The sequence below is a fragment of the Cucurbita pepo genome, chromosome LG17, assembly GCF_002806865.2.
Source record: "Cucurbita pepo subsp. pepo cultivar mu-cu-16 chromosome LG17, ASM280686v2, whole genome shotgun sequence".
NCBI lineage: Eukaryota > Viridiplantae > Streptophyta > Magnoliopsida > Cucurbitales > Cucurbitaceae > Cucurbita > Cucurbita pepo.
Window position 1 is genome coordinate 6825808 of NC_036654.1, and position 17811 is coordinate 6843618.

The 17811-nt window shown below is 35.1% G+C and overlaps 2 protein-coding genes across 4 annotated transcripts; one reads left to right on the forward strand and one right to left on the reverse strand.

Moving 5' to 3' along the window:
- Positions 1-14: 14 nt before the first annotated feature.
- On the reverse strand, positions 15-7441 carry LOC111779217 (WD repeat-containing protein 55). The gene is made up of 16 exons (XM_023659314.1): positions 7070-7441; positions 5460-5556; positions 5347-5379; positions 5110-5174; positions 4917-5004; positions 4749-4821; positions 4047-4153; positions 3566-3608; positions 3333-3389; positions 2902-2978; positions 2680-2728; positions 2539-2585; positions 2370-2443; positions 1680-1735; positions 840-940; positions 15-378 (listed from the first exon to the last, which is right to left on the reverse strand). Exons 2-16 carry the CDS (start codon positions 5552-5554, stop codon positions 372-374), a joined length of 972 nt encoding a protein of 323 aa, XP_023515082.1. The 5' UTR covers positions 5555-5556; positions 7070-7441; the 3' UTR covers positions 15-371.
- Positions 7442-10479: 3038 nt separating this feature from the next.
- Positions 10480-17415, forward strand: LOC111779182 (probable galacturonosyltransferase 6). Of its 3 annotated transcripts, none has more exons than XM_023659272.1 (9): positions 10480-10907; positions 11024-11058; positions 11178-11274; positions 11361-11451; positions 11546-11601; positions 12836-13158; positions 13335-13692; positions 13913-14434; positions 16906-17415. In XM_023659272.1, exons 1-9 carry the CDS (start codon positions 10905-10907, stop codon positions 17179-17181), a joined length of 1761 nt encoding a protein of 586 aa, XP_023515040.1. In that variant the 5' UTR covers positions 10480-10904; the 3' UTR covers positions 17182-17415. The 3 variants fall into 3 exon arrangements, with proteins under 3 accessions (XP_023515040.1, XP_023515039.1, XP_023515041.1); XM_023659271.1 differs by having other exon boundaries at positions 11236-11274; XM_023659273.1 differs by having other exon boundaries at positions 10843-10907; positions 11216-11274.
- The last annotated feature ends 396 nt before the right edge of the window (positions 17416-17811 follow it).

Here is a 17811-nt window from a genome sequence, read left to right on the forward strand (position 1 = left end):
TATCTCATTCGATATTTAATTCTGAATCGAAAATTACAATCCAACAATAACATTAAGAACATAAATATCCAACATCCAAGGAAAACCAAAAATGTTACAAAGCCAAGATGATTTTTTTTAAAAGAAAAGTGTAGCAAACGCACCTAACCACTCTCTCTTCAACAGGTTCATGGAGAAAATCAACAATCACTTGTTGGCACCATATATCAAAAAATTGCAGTTGTAGCATCATATTCAAACCCATATAAATACTATCCTAAATGCACCCTGAAGGAGCTGAACCCAACATCCCTAACCAGCATAATACTATAAATTGACGATTTGTTCAAACCATTCTTTGGATCCTTCCTACGCTTTAGGTCTTCTCTCTTCTAGTCCCTGCAAAAAGCACAAGATTGTATCTAAAACATACATGATTCAACTAGAGTAGCCAGAATACTTTCTGTTATAGACTTGATAGGTGATGGATGAGATGTAAAAATCTGATGTTGGCTTCTTGATTTATTTAAATCTGAAATGATCTTGAAGGAGTAATCCTAAATATAATATGTGATGTTTCCCTAAATATAATATTTTTAGAGCGAGAGAGGATTGTCCCATGACTTCACCATATCATTAATTATGTCACCTGGTATAAACCAGCAGTCGAGAAATAATGATTTAGGACAATCCTCCCTCGCTCTAAAAAATAGGGGGAAAAAGGAGAAAAACTGTAACTATCGGAGTAATTTGTCCATTTCACTAGATTTAAGTCCTATTTCCAACCACCTAAACCAAACAAAATGTTTGCAGCCTAATTGTTGTTTCAATTGAAGTCCAAATCCAAATGCGGGGCTTACATGAAAGCAAATAGATTGTCACTGGCACTTGCACCTGCAGCTACCACGGCCGGACCATTTGAAACGTTTTCAGAACTTTGCAATAAATCCATATCCCATAGCTGCATAAACAATAACACAGATATTAGAGTCTTGATATGTCATAAACGATAAACTGGCAACAAATAGGAAGAGAACAATTCATTAAAGGGTTGAAGACGTGAAACCAAGTATGAGGCCTCCCTAACTCTAAATGGCAATTTCAAATTTAACAAAAAAAAAAATCCTGTTAATTTTTATTCACCAAGAAGAGACTTTAACCAAAATAAATATGAACTATTACATCATTGTTTAGAGGCAATTCTGACAATGCTTCAATCTAGCTTAAAGGTAGAGGTTGATGTTCGGGAGACTATTGAAGAAGTTGCTTTAGACCGTTTGTTTTGGGGAGGGGTAAGACGCTGTGGCAGACCAGCTCCTTGCCTGCTTTATGATTCTTCTGGTTGAAATGGAATAGGAGAATGTTTCTCGGAAGATATAGCAGATGGGAGGAACTTGACATTCTTTAATGCTTCTGCAGTTCTGTTTGGTCTCCTCGTTCAAACTTATTTGTAATTGTCTATTGTTTTTGTTTACCAAAAGTTGAGGTTCTTTTTAGTATATTTTCAGTGTTGCTACTGCCCTTTTGATAAATCCCTTCTTTTTATGACTTTCCTTGTTTGTAGTTCTTTCATTGAAATGAAAATTGGTTTTCTTTTGTATCAAAAAGGAGAGAAAAATGCTAGCAAAAGTTTGGGATAGCCAAAATGAAATCAGCAGATCAAAACAGTTACAACGAGAGAGAAAGAGAGAGATGATTACCTTTAACATATAATCATGTGAAATACTGCCGAGAAACTTTTTATCATGGGAAAAAGCTACAAGACAAGACAAAACTGTTAAAAAAAATGTTGTACTAAACATTTCCCCTAAATTTAAATTTAAGTAACGCAGTGATTGAACAGACTGACGGGGAGAGAGAAGAAGAAAAAAAAGCAAATCATCGAGTGTTGACAGACCATAAAACACAAATCATACGCGAAATTAGCAGTGAAAGAAACTCGAGGTCGTTAATTCATTCATAAAATAAATATGGATTACTAAGTATCTGTTCTAAAAAGCCCACTGTGGCGCGACTCCTGCACCTCACTTAAAAAAAATGAGGCTCCGTTAATGAAGCCCGCTTGAGGTGCACGCCTTAGTGCTTGTGGAGTGCACCTAAATGACTTGGCGTCTTACTTCCTACTACTTAAAAAAAGAATTCTAAGTTGTCAGGAAGAAATCAAGGATATTCTTAAAAACTAATCATTTTTCCTTCCCATCTAGAATAAAAGCCTATTTTCGTACACTTTTCATCTCTTATTATTTGTAACAGTATTTTTCTTCATTTTAAAAAGAAATTATACAAATTAAACAATTGTGTGCCTCATTAAAAAAAGCTCAGCATTTCTTTTGCACCTCGAGCTTCAAAAAACTTTGATTAATATCAGCCAAAACGGAAAAACATCTTACCAAGCCGCTCCACAGGATAGTCAGAGTGTTCTGCAATTGGTTGGATTATTCTGTTGGGTAATACGCCTACCAGACTGATGAAAAAAACATTGATGAAAAAAACATGAATAAGTGAACTATAACAAAGGGAAGATAAAAATACGATGCCTCTATCCACCAAAGTTCTCACCTGATGAGTCCACTCTCAGATGCAGCAACGACCCTGTCTTCATCAAGCTAAAAGGAAGCAAAGAACTAGCACTGTAATTGAAAGATTTCTTGACGATACTAAAAAAAGGACAATACTGCTAGACATTACACAAATGCTTACCTTTAGCAACGCATTCACAGGGTTTTGAGAGAGATCAACAAAGCGATCACTGAAGAAGAATGAAGTTAAAACAAAATAAATAAGGATTAAACCAACAAAGGAAAAGAAGAGAGGTAGCATTAATATTAATACACCTTAGCACAAGCAGGAATTCCTAGTTTCACTAAAATGATCAGACCAAAACATTATACATATTCAAGAAAAATCATCATATATGTACACCTGCAGTCCTTGAAGCAACCCCATGAATACAATAATAGAGTTCCAGTTTGTGATCCACAGATGACCTTACGTCCATTCTGACAAAAAAAAAAAAAAATGAAGAAATAAGCTAAAATTACAGGGAGGTGAAGTTGGATGGCTGTGGTTATGGTGACCAGAGGTTCAGAAAAGGCAGTTATGGTTTATGGGAGAGGGGAGAGCATTTTTTTTCACCAAAGTTTCCTGAATGATGCGCCCATATGAACTATATTACTCCCAATTATATTTGAACCAGATTTGTCAGCCTGGTTTCAATCTTCGCATTGGAAAAAACAAAATTTACGAAAGATGGGGAGGGAAATAAGATTTCACCGAGCCCCAACGAACTTCCAAAACAAATATGTAAATGCATGACTGAAATATGATTGCTACTTCATCATACGTAAAGCTACCTTCATGATAACAACAGATAGCAACTCAACTTCTGAAAACTCGGACCGAGCATGGACCTGCACTTAAATAAGACTAATCAACGACAAAAGCAAAATAAAATTTTTTAATCAACTTCAGAAAACTAATATCAAGTTTAAATGTGTATGCACACAGAAACGGAAATAGTTAAAAGATGGTAGTTAACACATTGTAGAGGCACAAATTATGTCGAAACAAACTTGTAACAGCTAACCTTGTTTCTCCTGAGGTTGCAAACAGATAGAGTCCCATCTCCACTACAAAAAGAAAAAAACGATAAAATCATGAGGAAGAGGCAATATAATATATTTTTTTTAAAAAACGAGGTTTACTATAACGGTATCACCTAATTTCTTAATATAATCCACGAAGCATTCAATTTCTCCAAACTGAAGAAGAGAGTAGTATCTAGAAGACGACAAATAGGAATTCATAAAATTGCTTTTTGACACCTTATAGATTTATTTATGGCAACTCTTCATAGATAGAAACAACATTTTTAATTTCTAACTTTAAGTGATCTCAAACCTCTATAAATTAAATGGAAAAATTTTAGCAAGAGATAACAAAACCATTGTCATACCTCAGTCTAGCAGCAAAAAAATCCTAAGGCTCAAGTTCAACAAATTTCAGAAATGTTCCTAGTATTAAATTAATAAAACTGGAGATAAATAATAGTTATAAGCAAGGATTACCTTGTAGCCAAAAGTTTCATGGAATCAGACGAGTAGGTCATATCTGAAATATAATCTTCATGAGCTTCAAACGAATTGCAGCAAGATCGTTGTCTGGTATCCCATACCTTGAAGGAACATCAGTTAGTCAAAAAGACATTGGAATGTCAAAGAAAACCACAACATTTGACATCAGTTACTCATAGCCTATTACTGAGTTTCCTCCGTTCTACAACCATTTACGGGTGCTCAAACAATAAGTAGCGGCATGTCACAGTCTCAGTTGAGTCAAAGTATACAGCTTTAGCTCAATGAATAATAAAGTTAATGTGACTAAAGACCGTGTTGTCCACATCAAGTGTCTCTTCAAAAGGGACCAGCAATCTAGTATACTGTATACGTCAGTTCAAGTTCCTTGGTTATCAATCCAATAAGTCTTTATTGCATTAAGCCCTTGAAGTTGGGCCGACCCTATCATCTCTATCATTCGTTCTTCTATCTAATTTTTTTGAGACCAAATCAACCACGGTAGAATGTCAAAGCTGTAATTACTCAGGGCCAATTCTATAGGTAATAATAATATTGTGCTCATTAGAAACTCTGGTGCTCAAATTCTCTATTTTTTAAATTTTCTACTTTTCCAAGTCAGTTAGATCTTCAAAATAGTGACGAAACGTAAAATTAGGAAACAGAAAAGAGAATGACAAGGACAAAAAAAAGAACCTTGATACACCCATTGTCATCTCCTGAAGCAATGGTTTCTGAAGTTACGTTGACCAATCTATTGACTGCATCACTGCAAAATAAAATGGACTGCCTTATTACTCAATTTACATTGCATTGAATATGCATGATGATGGAAAACTTCAAACCAATAGAAAAGGAACCTACTCATGAGCATCTTCAAGACGAGCAATAACAGAACCAGTCTCCACATCTGTAGCAAGAATGGAATGGTCTGGAGAACCAGTCAAAATTGCTGATAACAGACCATAAACCAATCATTTTCAGGTCAACATCGAAATATCCTGCCAGGGAAAGTACAAAATAATAGGGAAGTAACAGCAATCAAAAAATGCAATACCACGTCCGCCATTGATGAATCGAACAGCTCTGCAAGATTCACTATGTGCACGAACTTTCAAGAGCCTAAGATAGACAGAAAAAAAATTTAAGCGAGCATGAATAGACTAGCTTGGTTCGTTGGCACAGTCACTTTGTCATCTTATGATTTAAAACTCGACTTATATTGTAGGTTAGAAGACTTTGATAAAATCACATGAAGTGCATATTGATGGGGGAGATGATGAGATTTCTATACCTTTGGGGTAAAGCATTTGGACTATAACGGTACCTGCAAAGACGAATATACTATTCAATATATGATCAAGGAAAACAAAATAAAATAAAATAGAAACCTGGAAGAGAAAGTACAAGAGAAGATTGCCGTCAATCAGACCAGCTGCGACCAACTGCTCAGACGGATGGAAGTCCAAGTCAAAAGGAATGCCTCCAAGGTTTACTTCCATGTCTGTAAGGCCGTATCAATGTCAAAAAAAATTGTTTTAAGAATGATAAAGTTCAGAGGCAATAGATGCTACCACTGGCCAGCTAAAGGAACATCTTATGCCTAACTATTCATAACTCAAGGCAACATGCAGCAAGTCAAATATGATCATATAACAAGTCAAGCAATACTCATACAACACAAGGAGTTAAAGCAAATCAGGTAATGTCATAGACGATAAGTAATCATACCTGGTGATGGAGAGGAGGGTGGGAAAGACCATTAGCCCTAATTAACTAAACAACCTAGTTTTTGAGGTCAGTCTACAAGAACAACTCCCTCAAATACAAATTTTAAGGCTCCAAAAATTTTTGAAAGCATCATGAGGAAAACTACCCATTTATTTACACTTGATTAACAACAATTCTAAACCTCAACTCAAAAAACTAATAAATTAACTTCAATTTATCTAGATATAACAAAACACTCCCAACATTCTATAAAGATGCAAGATACTTCACAACAAACTCAATCCATAAAGGTAGCCTAAAAAGTCTATTACAACCTATGCAACACAAAAATAAAAATTAATAACTAAACCTTGAATTAAAACAAAAATTTCTACACACCAACTAATTGAATCCAATTAACAAAAAGAATATCTAAAACATCAAATGGTCTATCCCTTTCATGTCTCCTCTTCAGCATCACCAAGTTCATAATAGTCATCATCACCTGCAAAATCAGTTGGTGAGCTAGTACATAACACATACTCAATAAGTACCTAAGACATGGGGAGCCATCAAAAAACATAGAGCATGCAATGAAAAACATCATGCTTCTTACATGCAAATAAACATGCTATTTCTACATGAAACAAGTAAAGAGTTCAACATGCTCAACACAGCAAGTCATGCATACTCAATATTTACTCAAGCTCAATGAGAAAACTCATCTCCACTAAGTCTCTAAACACTCATATTTAGATCTCGCAGAGTTCTTTGAAACTAACTCCGAGTTTCATTGACCCCTGACCGTTTAAAGTCAGGGTCTCAATACTTTTCGATGGTGCACCCTTGAGCATTTGTACCCAAAACCATTTTTACCCAAGACGCACCAATGACTTAAGGACGTATTGGCCCCTACCCAAGCACCCCAATAGTTGTTTTCAAAACTCATCCTACTGACCCTTAACTTACTACACGTTCTAGAGATCTCCTTCAGGAAGAATACCTCAATCAGAACCGAAAGACTCTTCAAAAAAGGATGCTCTTACCCAAAAACGACCTTAAACCCTATTTTAACACTCCGAATCAATCCAAAACTACAAAACTACACACACAGAGCTTCAAAGGATTGAATACTGATCTAATACACTCTAATTGAGTTTTAAAAAGTCTAGACCACGACCGCCACCACTAAATGGCCCCGAAACCTAACTAGTTGGTGTTGAAATAGCCAAAACCTCCAGAATTTTAGCCCTTAGGGAATGGGCAACGAAAATATAAGGCCGATTTAGCGTGAGTCAGTGCCAAACCTTGGCGAATGAGATAAATTGGTGGCCTGCCAAAACGCAAGGAGCAGAGGCCACGCCGCTGGTCGGGTTGTTAGTAATTACTTGCAGTCACGAATCGCCAGAGATAGGAAGACAAATAGCCGCCTAAAGTTCGTCTGAACGAATCACTGCTCGTGATGGGCTTCAACGAAGAAGAAGGAGCTCGCGCCGTCACAACTCGATCGTGAGGTTTGCCCCACTGCCGTCCGGGGTTCGTAGTGGTGTGGCCGAGGAGTTCGCGGGTCACTCGCTGCGGCGCCGAATCGTTGTTCGCCAAATAAGCAAGTCCCCGGAGAAGATGAAGAAGAAAGGGGCTGGGAGGTTGCACAAGCGAGAGGGCTAGCGCTTATTTAACTTTTCTTTTTCTTTNTTTTTTTTTTTTTTTTTTTTTTTTTTTTTTTTTTTTTTCACATTAGGGTCAATTGATAAAAAAAAAAAAACCCGAGTTGGCATCGAGTGACGCTTAGTCTTCTAGACTTTTTCAATCTTGCAATTTTAATACTTAGACGCTCGAACCCTTCCAGAACAGTTGAAGTTACTACACTGAAAAAAGAATATTGTTGTTAATCAACGACGAATTTTCACTCGAGTTATTTATTTAGAACGAGAAATAAGCACTATCAGGTCTCTCAGGTGTATCGTGCTCCTTTCTTGATTTGTTCTACATAAATAAAATATCTTCTATTTTTATTCGTGACGGGAGCTGGAAAAGCATCTACAAACAAAACACTATACCCATATAGCAACTTGCCACATGTCTCAATTTATCACGCTCTTCGTATAATTAGTTTACACGTACCATATAGCATTTTAAAAATTATATTATTAATTCCTTAGACAAAGTTGAGAGTGCCAAAATTTTTGTTTTATAAAAATTTTATTACGTCCAATTATTGACTAAGAGATTGAGATAATTGTAGATAAATTTCGAGAGTCGTTAAATTATTTACTCGTGCATAAAAAAATAATTTAAATTAAAATGATAAAATTAAAGTAAAATATTTTGAATTAAGACATATTTAGAATTTAATAAATTAATAAATCGGGGAAGAATCTATTGATTTAAAATGTTTATTTTATTCAAAATTTCACATACCCGTTGCTATTGTTCAAAATTTCAAAAGTACCACGGTTCGATCTTTCCTTTAGAATCTCGTGTGACCCAAACTGTATATCACACTTTGACTTGCGTTTGTAACACGTCAAAGTTCATCCTTCCATCAAAAATTTGTACGGTTGATCTTCACCATGGTCGTAAAGCTCGACGTGCTTGATTCACTCCTAGTGAATACGCAAACCGTGAACAACCTCTCTTCGATCCCGACATTTTCAAATGTTTAAATTTAAATATTTTTTCAAAATTAGATAGGAAGTGTTTGGCTAGTTTTGTTTTTTTGTTTATTTATTTATTTTTTAAGTACGTTATGTTTTGTCTTCTTGCTGTTGGGTTTGGCTTTATTTGTTATTTTCTGTCTAAAAATTAAAAAATTATCTTAAAATCAATTAAACTATTTTAAATTTATTACTTTAATAATATTTTACAAAAATAAATATCTACTTTTTTAACTTCCAAAAATAAAAGTATTGGTTGCTTATTTTCTTTTTAATTTCATGTCTTTTAATAATAATTTCTAAACAATATTTAATTTTAATTTCATCTCAATTTTAATTCATTCTCCCTAGAATATTAAATAAATAATTTTTGTGGGCCCCACCATTACCGAACCCCAACGACACCCGACACTGCCACTTGTCACAGAACTCATTAACCACCTTTATTTATTTAATTTATTAAATTTAAGTTTAAGAAGTGACTCTGATACCATGTTAGTTGCACGGCTCTCTACAATAATACGATATTGTCCACTTTGAATATGAGCTTTCATGGTTTTGCTTTCGTATTCCCAGAAGATCTCATACCAATGGAGATAATATTCATTAATTATAAACCCATGATCATCCCCTAAATTAGCTGTGGGACTTTCATCCAACAATTACAATATATTTCAGTAAATTCAACAAAATCACATGGTATTATGAAAAGAATAAGACGGTAACAAATTTGATTTTTAAACATTACAAAATTGGAAAAGAAATTTGAAAATTTAAAACTAAGCGTAGATCTACGAGTATTCTGATTTAATATATTAAACTCACGTGCTTAATAAAAGAGATTGAACTATCGGCTTTTTAAATGATGTCTTATATGTTAAATTATGTTTGAATTTAACTGTCAAACAGTTGACGTATAATATTTGGAGAATATATTATTTATGAAATATATTTTAGATATTATATCTTAACATTATTATTTTTTATTTGATTTAGTGGATAATATATTGTTTATGGAATATATCTTATATATTATATCTTAATATTATTTCTTTTATGATTTGATTTATAGTATATTTTATTTTATTCTCAATATTTAATTAGTTTATATTTTCCTTATCTATATTAGTTGTTAGCTTGTATTCTGTTTAAAGCTTATGAATATGAGAACACATTCCCAATTCTATTTCTATTTCTCCCAGGGGTTTGGTATTCCTAATACTCCCTCAAAGTCTAACCCCCCAAAGCCAAACCCTAACTCAATCAGTCTTTACGGCCGCAATTCATCACCTAACTCAATCAGTGAAGCCTTTACCGCTACTGATCATCCATCGTTATAAGCATCTTCAAATTTCTCACCAAGCTCAAAGGTGGTATATTCAAAATGTTCGTATTTTCTTTCACAACTTTTCAAGTGACCCAGAGCACCGATCTTGGTGTTATTACCCAACTTCAAAACTTCCAATGTTTATTTAACACATCCTTATTATATTCATCATTTTGATCGGCCAAGATAATAATAAAAAATGAATATCCTACTCAGAGTGATGAATATAATAAGGATGTGTTAAATAAATATCTAAAATTAAAAAGTTGGATAATAACACCAAGATCGGTGCTTTGGATCACTTGAGAAGTTGTGAAAGAAAATACGTACATCTTGAATATACCACCTTTGAGATTGGTGAGAAATTTGAAGATGCTTATAACGTATTCTTGATATTGGATGATCGAGAACAGTTTGTCAACCATAGTTCTCATTCTAATAGAATACTCGAGATTCAGAAGCAATGGCGACTCAAAATTGATTAAAAAAACTTCCATTATTATCGTATACGACGAATTTTAAAATATTACGAGAATAATAATAATAATACAAAAAGAAATAAAAAAATTAAAATTAGTTAATGAATGGGAATAATTTTTAATAAAAATAAATAAATTAACCGTATAAACGAATTTTAAAAGTAGGGAAATAAAATTAAATAACGAGAATATTATTTTTAAGACAAGAATAAAATAAAGAGAAAAAAAAGAAAAAAGAAAAAAGAAAAGAAAGCTCGTCACAGGAAACTCACATAGAGAACCAGCCGAACATGGCCGAGAAGAGCAAGGTTCTTCTTCTTTCTTTGTTTCTCTCTCAACAACCGGCTTGCGATTAAAGAAGAAGGAAACGAATATTATAATGATTGACCCTAAACCCTAGAAGCCAGTCCTCCTCTGTTTTTGGCCGCATTTTCGTTCCCTTGATGTTCCGTATTCTTGAAGCAATACGTTGATTTCAATTCTCCCTCCATCGCTGAGCAGTTTGAATGTGGTTTTTATGGTTTTTGTGAGGAATTGTTCAACGGGATCCACTGTTGGAAGGCGGCGTTGATGAAGCTGCTTCGTCGATGCCAGAGGATTCTGATCCTCTCTCTGCTATCTTTCTCTGTTATTGCTCCATTGGTTCTTGTTTCTCACCACCCCAAGATCATCACTTCTGATGGTTTGTTTTGTTTTGTTTTGTTTTTCTCCTATTGTGTTGTTCTTTTTTGACTACTTAATGGAAGAGGACGAGGGTGTGTTTTGGTTTGATTGATTTTGTTGGTTGTTTTGATTCAGGGCGGAGGGAGTTCATCGAGGATTTATGGAGCAGGGTATGACTGTTGTTCTTTCAGTTTGTGTTCTTATTGAATTTTGTTTGTGGGTTCTGTTTTAGTTCGCGAGGTGAATGATTTGCTGAAATGAGAGAATTTGATTTTGATTTTTGGCGTAGGCTTAGTTGTTATTCTTTCACTGCAAATTTGTTTTCAGTTCCCGATTGTTCTTTGCAGAAGTGGAGAGATGTTGAAGCACTTAACTCAATCGGACAGGTATTCTTACATATCAGTTAAATCAGTCATTCCCTTGGTATCATTGGCACGTTCTGAATTTGATCTATACTCGCATTCTCATGAAGGAAGCGGGCGAAGGCTTGAAAGAACCCAAATCTATTGTTTTGGAAGATAAAAGTTTTCATCCTAGAGAAGGAAATAACTCCCTTGATTTTGGTTTGTGTTTTTCCTTGTGTTTTATTTTTCCCCTGCGGTTCTCATTTCTCTTATTTATTTTACTTTTTTCTGGGCTATTCCATTTGAACTGCAGGAAGTAAACCAAACGAAGTAAATAATGATACACGGTTTGAGAATGATGGGAAAAAGGTACTCTGTTCTACAAATGCTTTTAATTCTCTCGGATATCTCCTTCCAAATGATATTCAAAATGTTTATGTGTGGCGTTTTGCAATATTAGGAGTGTAATGCCTTCCTTGGTTTTGTATATTGTTTATTTCATTCTTCAATGTAATGATTGATCACTATCCTGCTGTAAAACAATTTCTTGAGAAGCCTGACATTGTTGATAATTGTTTTTGTTCTTCAACTCCTGTTTACGTTCTTATTTTAGAAGTTGCAATTGAATTTTACTTGATCTTAAACTATCTTTATTATTCCTGAGTATGCTACTCATCTAACATTTAAGGTCTTTAAAAACAAGGAAAATACTTTTTGGATTGTTGGAACCATGTTTTGGCTTTCTTTTTGAAGGCATAATTGTATAGGAATACTGGTACTTTTAAACATAAAAATAGCATAACTATTGATAATTGGATTGGAGTTCATTGTGATATTTAAAGAATTCCTTGAAGAAAGATTTTAGAAAACCTCTCTCACATTAACAAGTCGAAGGTGGTCTTCCCTTGAGTTCCAGTTTTCTCAGTATACTCATACGTTTGGTTGCTTGTATGTGTTGATAGGTTGAAGTTCAATTCCTTATCTAGCCAATATTGTGTTTGAATCAAACGTTTTCTTTTGTGTGAATAATCTTTCAATATAACGTTCTTTTCGTCATGTTTTTACAAAATGTTTAAACTACGTGATTTGAAGGAAACGAATTTTTTGGGTTCTTACATTTGATCATGTTGAATTAACTCAAGCCCTGATACAAGTCTAGTATGTTCACAATGTATGGTATGCTTTGACATATTGATGAAAAATATTTGTTCTACATTAAAGATCTCTTTAATCTAATGCATCTGATGACATATTTTTGTACTACTTTAAGTTTGTAATCTTTGAATTTCTGAAAAGATAAGGCCTGGTGATCATCACACCAACATAAATAATGTGAATCAAGTTTGGGGGGTATGTGCAACATTGCAATTCCGGGAACTAATTTTGGTTCTTATTATTGGAATTTCTATATGTGGCCTCAACATCATTTATAAACGACTTCCTCTTCTTATATTTTTTGACCTTTGTTCCTCGCTTAAGTTGTTTTTATTTCCCCAACTGAACCATTAGAAGCACAAATGTTCTGCAACAGTGAACTTCTTCTCTAGCATGTATGAACTATACATAAGTTCACCTACACACTGGTTCTAATTTTTGATTGCAGGAACATTCTTTTAATGCAACTGGACGACAGGATAATAATGTGCATGGTCAGTCAAGGGGAGTGAGAGATGTGGAAATAGAGACAAAGTATCCACTATCTAATCGGAGTACTGTCAAGCACGATAACAGTGCACGCACAGCCAAGTCTAGATCTATAGATTATAAGGTAAAGGAGATCATAGATCAACTGATAAGAGCCAAAGCCTACCTAAGTTTTGCCCCACCAGGTAGTAATTCTCATCTGATGAAAGAGTTAAGGCTACGAATCAAAGACTTGGAACACGTAGTTGAGGAAGTTACTAGGGATTCTGAATTGACAAAGAGGTAAATAGGAATTTCATTGCCATTTTTCACATTTTTGTTAGGAGAGTTTGAAAGAAAGTTAAAAAATTATGAAGGATGCTTTAATGTCAACTAGCTACACTTGTGTATGGAAAATTATATCCAGCTTTTTAATGTCAACTAGTGGAATTTCACCTGAAAACCTTTTGAATTTGTAGTGCTTTGCAGAAAATGAAAAGTATGGAGTCTTCATTAGTAAAAGCAGGCAATGCTTACCCAGACTGCTCGGCAATGTCTTCAAAGCTTCGGGCTATGGCTGAAACTGCTGAAGAGCAAGTTCGTATGCAAAAGAAGCAAGCTACTTATCTTCTAAATCTTGCTGCAAGCACCACCCCTAAAGGCTTTCATTGTCTATCGATGCAATTGACTTCTGAGTACTTTGCTTTGCAACCTTCGGAGAGGCTGCTTCCTGAACAGAATAAGTTGCACGACACTACATTGTATCATTATGCTGTCTTCTCCGACAACGTTTTGGCTTGTGCAGTTGTTGTCAATTCCACTATTTCAAGTGCTATGGTATGTACCTTTTATTTTTTCCCCTTCGAGCATTGCAATCAACTTTGTTTACCTACATTAGAATTTAAAGCTTAAAACATACTATTTCTTATTTGCACTAGGGCATTCTCAAGGTTGTATATCGTGTGCATTTTGTCTCTTCGCACTGATTTATAGTGGTGGCTATTAGGGACATTTTATTCTCTGAAAACATGTATAATTGTCTGTTTTAAATTTTCAGGAACCGGAAAAAATTGTCTTCCACTTGGTGACCAATTCATTGAACTTACCAGCAATGTCCATGTGGTTCTCACTAAATCCTCCCGGAAAAGCCACAATTGAGGTCCTGAGCATGGAAAACTTTAAATGGCTATCCACGGAGTATGATTTAGGATGGACGATGCAAAATACTAGTGACCCAAGGTTTACTTCCGAACTCAACTATCTGCGGTTCTATCTGCCAAATATCTTCCCTTCCCTGGATAAGGTCATACTTCTTGATCATGATGTGGTGGTGCAAAAGGATTTATCTGGTTTGTGGCACGTTGATATGAAGGGGAAGGTGAATGTTGCTGTTGAAACTTGTAAAGAAAGTGAAGTTTCTTTTCTACGGATGGATACGTTCATCAACTTCTCAAATCCTCTGATTGCCGATAAGTTTGACTATAAGGCATGTACGTGGGCATTTGGGATGAACGTATTTGATCTCAGACGGTGGAGGGAAGAAAATTTAACTGCTCTCTACCATAAATATCTACGATTGGTAAGAAAATCGATATTAGTTGCTTTGGTTGCGTGCTACTACTTTTCCTGGAGAGGGCAACTATTTTTGCGTGTTTGTGTGTTAGCAGTCACTATCTACCTAGTTTATAATCATCAGAATGTGCTTATCATATCTTCCTGTCCAGCATTCTGCAGATATTTTAGGCTGCAATTTTTTTAGATTCAGTTCATATTTCGTTTACTTGTGTTTCTGCTTGCAATGCTTCGTTAAATGAGTCTACCTTGTCTCCTAGCTACTTGTGTACTTTAGGCTGTACTTCTTCTAACAAAGTTTTGTCTTTTGGGCTATGGTCTAGATGCTAATTTTACATTTTGGTGGGTTTGTCTTCGCTTCAGTGGTTCTTTGGTTTTGCAATTCTGTTTCTGGAATTAAGCGCATTGTTCTCCTAGGTTCTTTAACTTTTGGAATTTTTATCTCTCTAGCTCTTTTCATTATTGTCGTCTATGAATGAAAATTTGTTTCTTGTTTAAAAAACAAAGGGAGGTGCATTTAGTGTCTAGCTTGAAGTTGGAAGTGTAATGCTGCAAGAGGACTTTTGAATCTTTCCCTAATTCTATATTTCTCTATGTGGTTTCATCTCAAGTGTTATTGGAGTTGTTCAATTATCGGGAATGATCACTATTAATATATATATATACACGCACACATACATAGACATATGTATGTATGTGTGTATATAGATAGATAGATAGATGGTGGATAGAGAGAGAGAGAGAGAGAGAGAGAGAGAGAGAGAGAGAGAGATGAACAGATAGATAGATGCAAGTCCATCGAAGAAACAATGGTGGCTGTTAAAGTACAAATGGGAAAGAGCTCGCTGTGATAAGTGAGGAGTTGAATAGATTACTTGATAGTAAGATGGAGTCGGAGTTCGCTAAGAAGTTGGAGGGATTTTGGCACACGGGAGAAGTATCCAATGGAGAAGATCAAGGAGGATCATGGTAAGGGGAACGCTTGATTCATTTAATGTGCTAGCTAGAAGTTAGAAGAGTAAAGGAACTCTTGAATCTTTCCCTAATTATATACTTCTCTAGAATCTTTCTGAAGGACATTCGTTTAAAGAAGTTGGAGAAACCAATTTTTAGGGAACAAATCCTGATGGCTGGTTGCCTTAGGTGGAATATTATTTTGTGTTAAATCCGTTAGTATAAGCTGAAAAACTGGAGGCTTTGTGGTTTGCTTAGGAGGAGAGATATTGTCTTTGCATGACTAGATTGAAGGAAAGCACCGTATGTTGGGACAACTTCGTTATTTGTTGCCAAAAAACTTTCGACCAACCCAAAAGGTGATGTTGTGTGAAAAATCCATAGCTCTCTAGCAAGAAAGCACCTTCGAAGAGTATCATTGCCTTTTTTAGCAGTTTGCTGCTCCATTATCAAAGTTGATAGAGCTCATTTGGAGTGTCAGTTCATGAGTGGGTTGAAGGAGGAAGTGAGGGCTGAGTCCAGTGTGCTCCAACCAAGGGCTTCTCCGGGAGATGACAAGAACCCTAGGGCTTAGGGATAAACCATAAGATTCTGCTTGCCAAAAAAGGAGTTCTCATTGTTAAATTTAACTAACCTGTGGTAATGCATCCTCTTGCCCACCACCTTTATTTTTGTCTGAATCCTTTTCCTTCCAATACTTCGTAAAAAAAGTTACAAACCCACCCACATTATCATATGATTTTTCAAAAACAGGTCTGATGACCCCACCCTTTTCTGTCTTTTCTTCCACCACTTCCTTTGTGATTAGAACTGCATCAAAGACTTTTATATCTTTGTTGGTTAATTGAAATTTTCATTTGGAGGACTTTTTTGGATTGTTTCCATGAGAACATTTACTGTTTTAGACTCCATTCCTCAATCTAATGCACAAATGGTTATCACCTGTTCGAGTGATGGATACTTTTGAGGATCGGGCCAAATGTAATTTCTTTTAGGCATTTATTGAGTATAGCGTTCTAAATAACTCTTAGAACACCTTAAAGATGTGCACTTGTTCCAAGCTTGTAAGAATTCCCCTGGAAACTATATGTTCTGGTGATTTATCATTACCAAGGGACTTGACAATAGCCACGATTTCTTCTTCATTCAAGGTTCATTCTTGCTAACTCTTCTTTCCTAAAGTTTATTGAAAAAGCTTTCACTCAACAAAATGAAGCACCACAGTAGGAAAATGTAATCTGCACACGCCCCAGCTAGGGAGGAAGGAAAAGGAAGTGGTTGAGGAGAGCCTTTCGTTTAAATACAGTTGTACACTTTGTTATTTCAATTTACAGTATGTTTTTCGTTTGTAGTAGTTTAAAACTATGATAATTTAAATTGCATTAGTTTAGATAAACAGCATCAAAATGTTAGTTTAGTCTCTGCTATAGTTCGTTTACAAACCATAGTTTTAGAAATAGAAAATAATGTTCAAATGCACATACTGTACTATCATTCCTCACAGCTACTATGTAATGAATGCAGAGTAATGAACGGCCAATCTTGAAGGGTGGAAGCTTGCCTTTGGGGTGGGTCACATTCTATAACCAAACAACAGCGGTGGAGCGACAATGGCATGTGCTCGGACTCGGCCATGACTCTACCGTGCCACAAGACGACATCGAGAAGGCAGCTGTTATACACTACGACGGTGTTAGGAAGCCATGGTTAGACGTTGGATTTGGAGAATACAAAGAGTTTTGGATCAAACACATAGACTTCAACAACCAATATTTGGAACAGTGCAACATCCACTGGTAATTAATGAGCAGCAAACAAAGCTTAGAGGCTTGTTTATTAGATGTGAGGTTTAGTTACTTTTTCTTAGAAGGCTTCCTAATTCTCTCCATTTTTTCAACTTCCATACCTATTCTTCATGTAAATTACCACTCATTCTTTCCCCAGAAATATGTATTTTCTTTATACCATAACCTTGTAGGGAAGTTGAATTATAGTGATGATTGAAAATAAGAAATTCCAGCTTTGGTTTGGTTAGCCCTTTGTACATGGAACTGGGAGACTCTTCACCAAGCTAGGCTTCACCCTCTCTGTTCTTTTCGTTTACTCTTGATTATGCGAACTGATTGCGCCATTAGCTTGTAAGTTTACCAATAACATTTTAATCATTTACTAAATATTTGAATGAAGCGGATGAACTTGCAGCAATCCGAACTATTATTCAATGTATCTATCTAATACGTTAATAGAAAATACGTTATTTCTTTTAATATTTCATTTACCTAATACATTATTTTTTACTAACATTTTAAAAAGGGATGATTTTGTTTATTTTGATCTCATTTTTTGTTTTCTCAATAGTAATTTGAATACAAATATATTAAACTCAACAATTTTCTTTTGAATCATTTAATTAAAATGTATTATTAGTGA

Excerpts from the sequence above, each read along its gene's own strand:
- LOC111779217 (XM_023659314.1), bottom strand. The coding sequence starts at position 5,554 with ATGGAAGTAAACCTTGGAGGCATTCCTTTTGACTTGGACTTCCATCCG. Across the intron at positions 5,005-5,109 it reads ATTCATCAATGGCGGACGTG|CAATTTTGACTGGTTCTCCA; the intron begins GTATTGCATTTT and ends GTCTGTTATCAG. Across the intron at positions 2,586-2,679 it reads CTGTGAATGCGTTGCTAAAG|CTTGATGAAGACAGGGTCGT; the intron begins GTAAGCATTTGT and ends GCTTCCTTTTAG.
- LOC111779182 (XM_023659271.1), top strand. The coding sequence starts at position 10,796 with ATGAAGCTGCTTCGTCGATGCCAGAGGATTCTGATCCTCTCTCTGCTA. Across the intron at positions 11,452-11,545 it reads AAATAACTCCCTTGATTTTG|GAAGTAAACCAAACGAAGTA; the intron begins GTTTGTGTTTTT and ends TTTGAACTGCAG. Across the intron at positions 11,602-12,835 it reads TTGAGAATGATGGGAAAAAG|GAACATTCTTTTAATGCAAC; the intron begins GTACTCTGTTCT and ends TTTTGATTGCAG.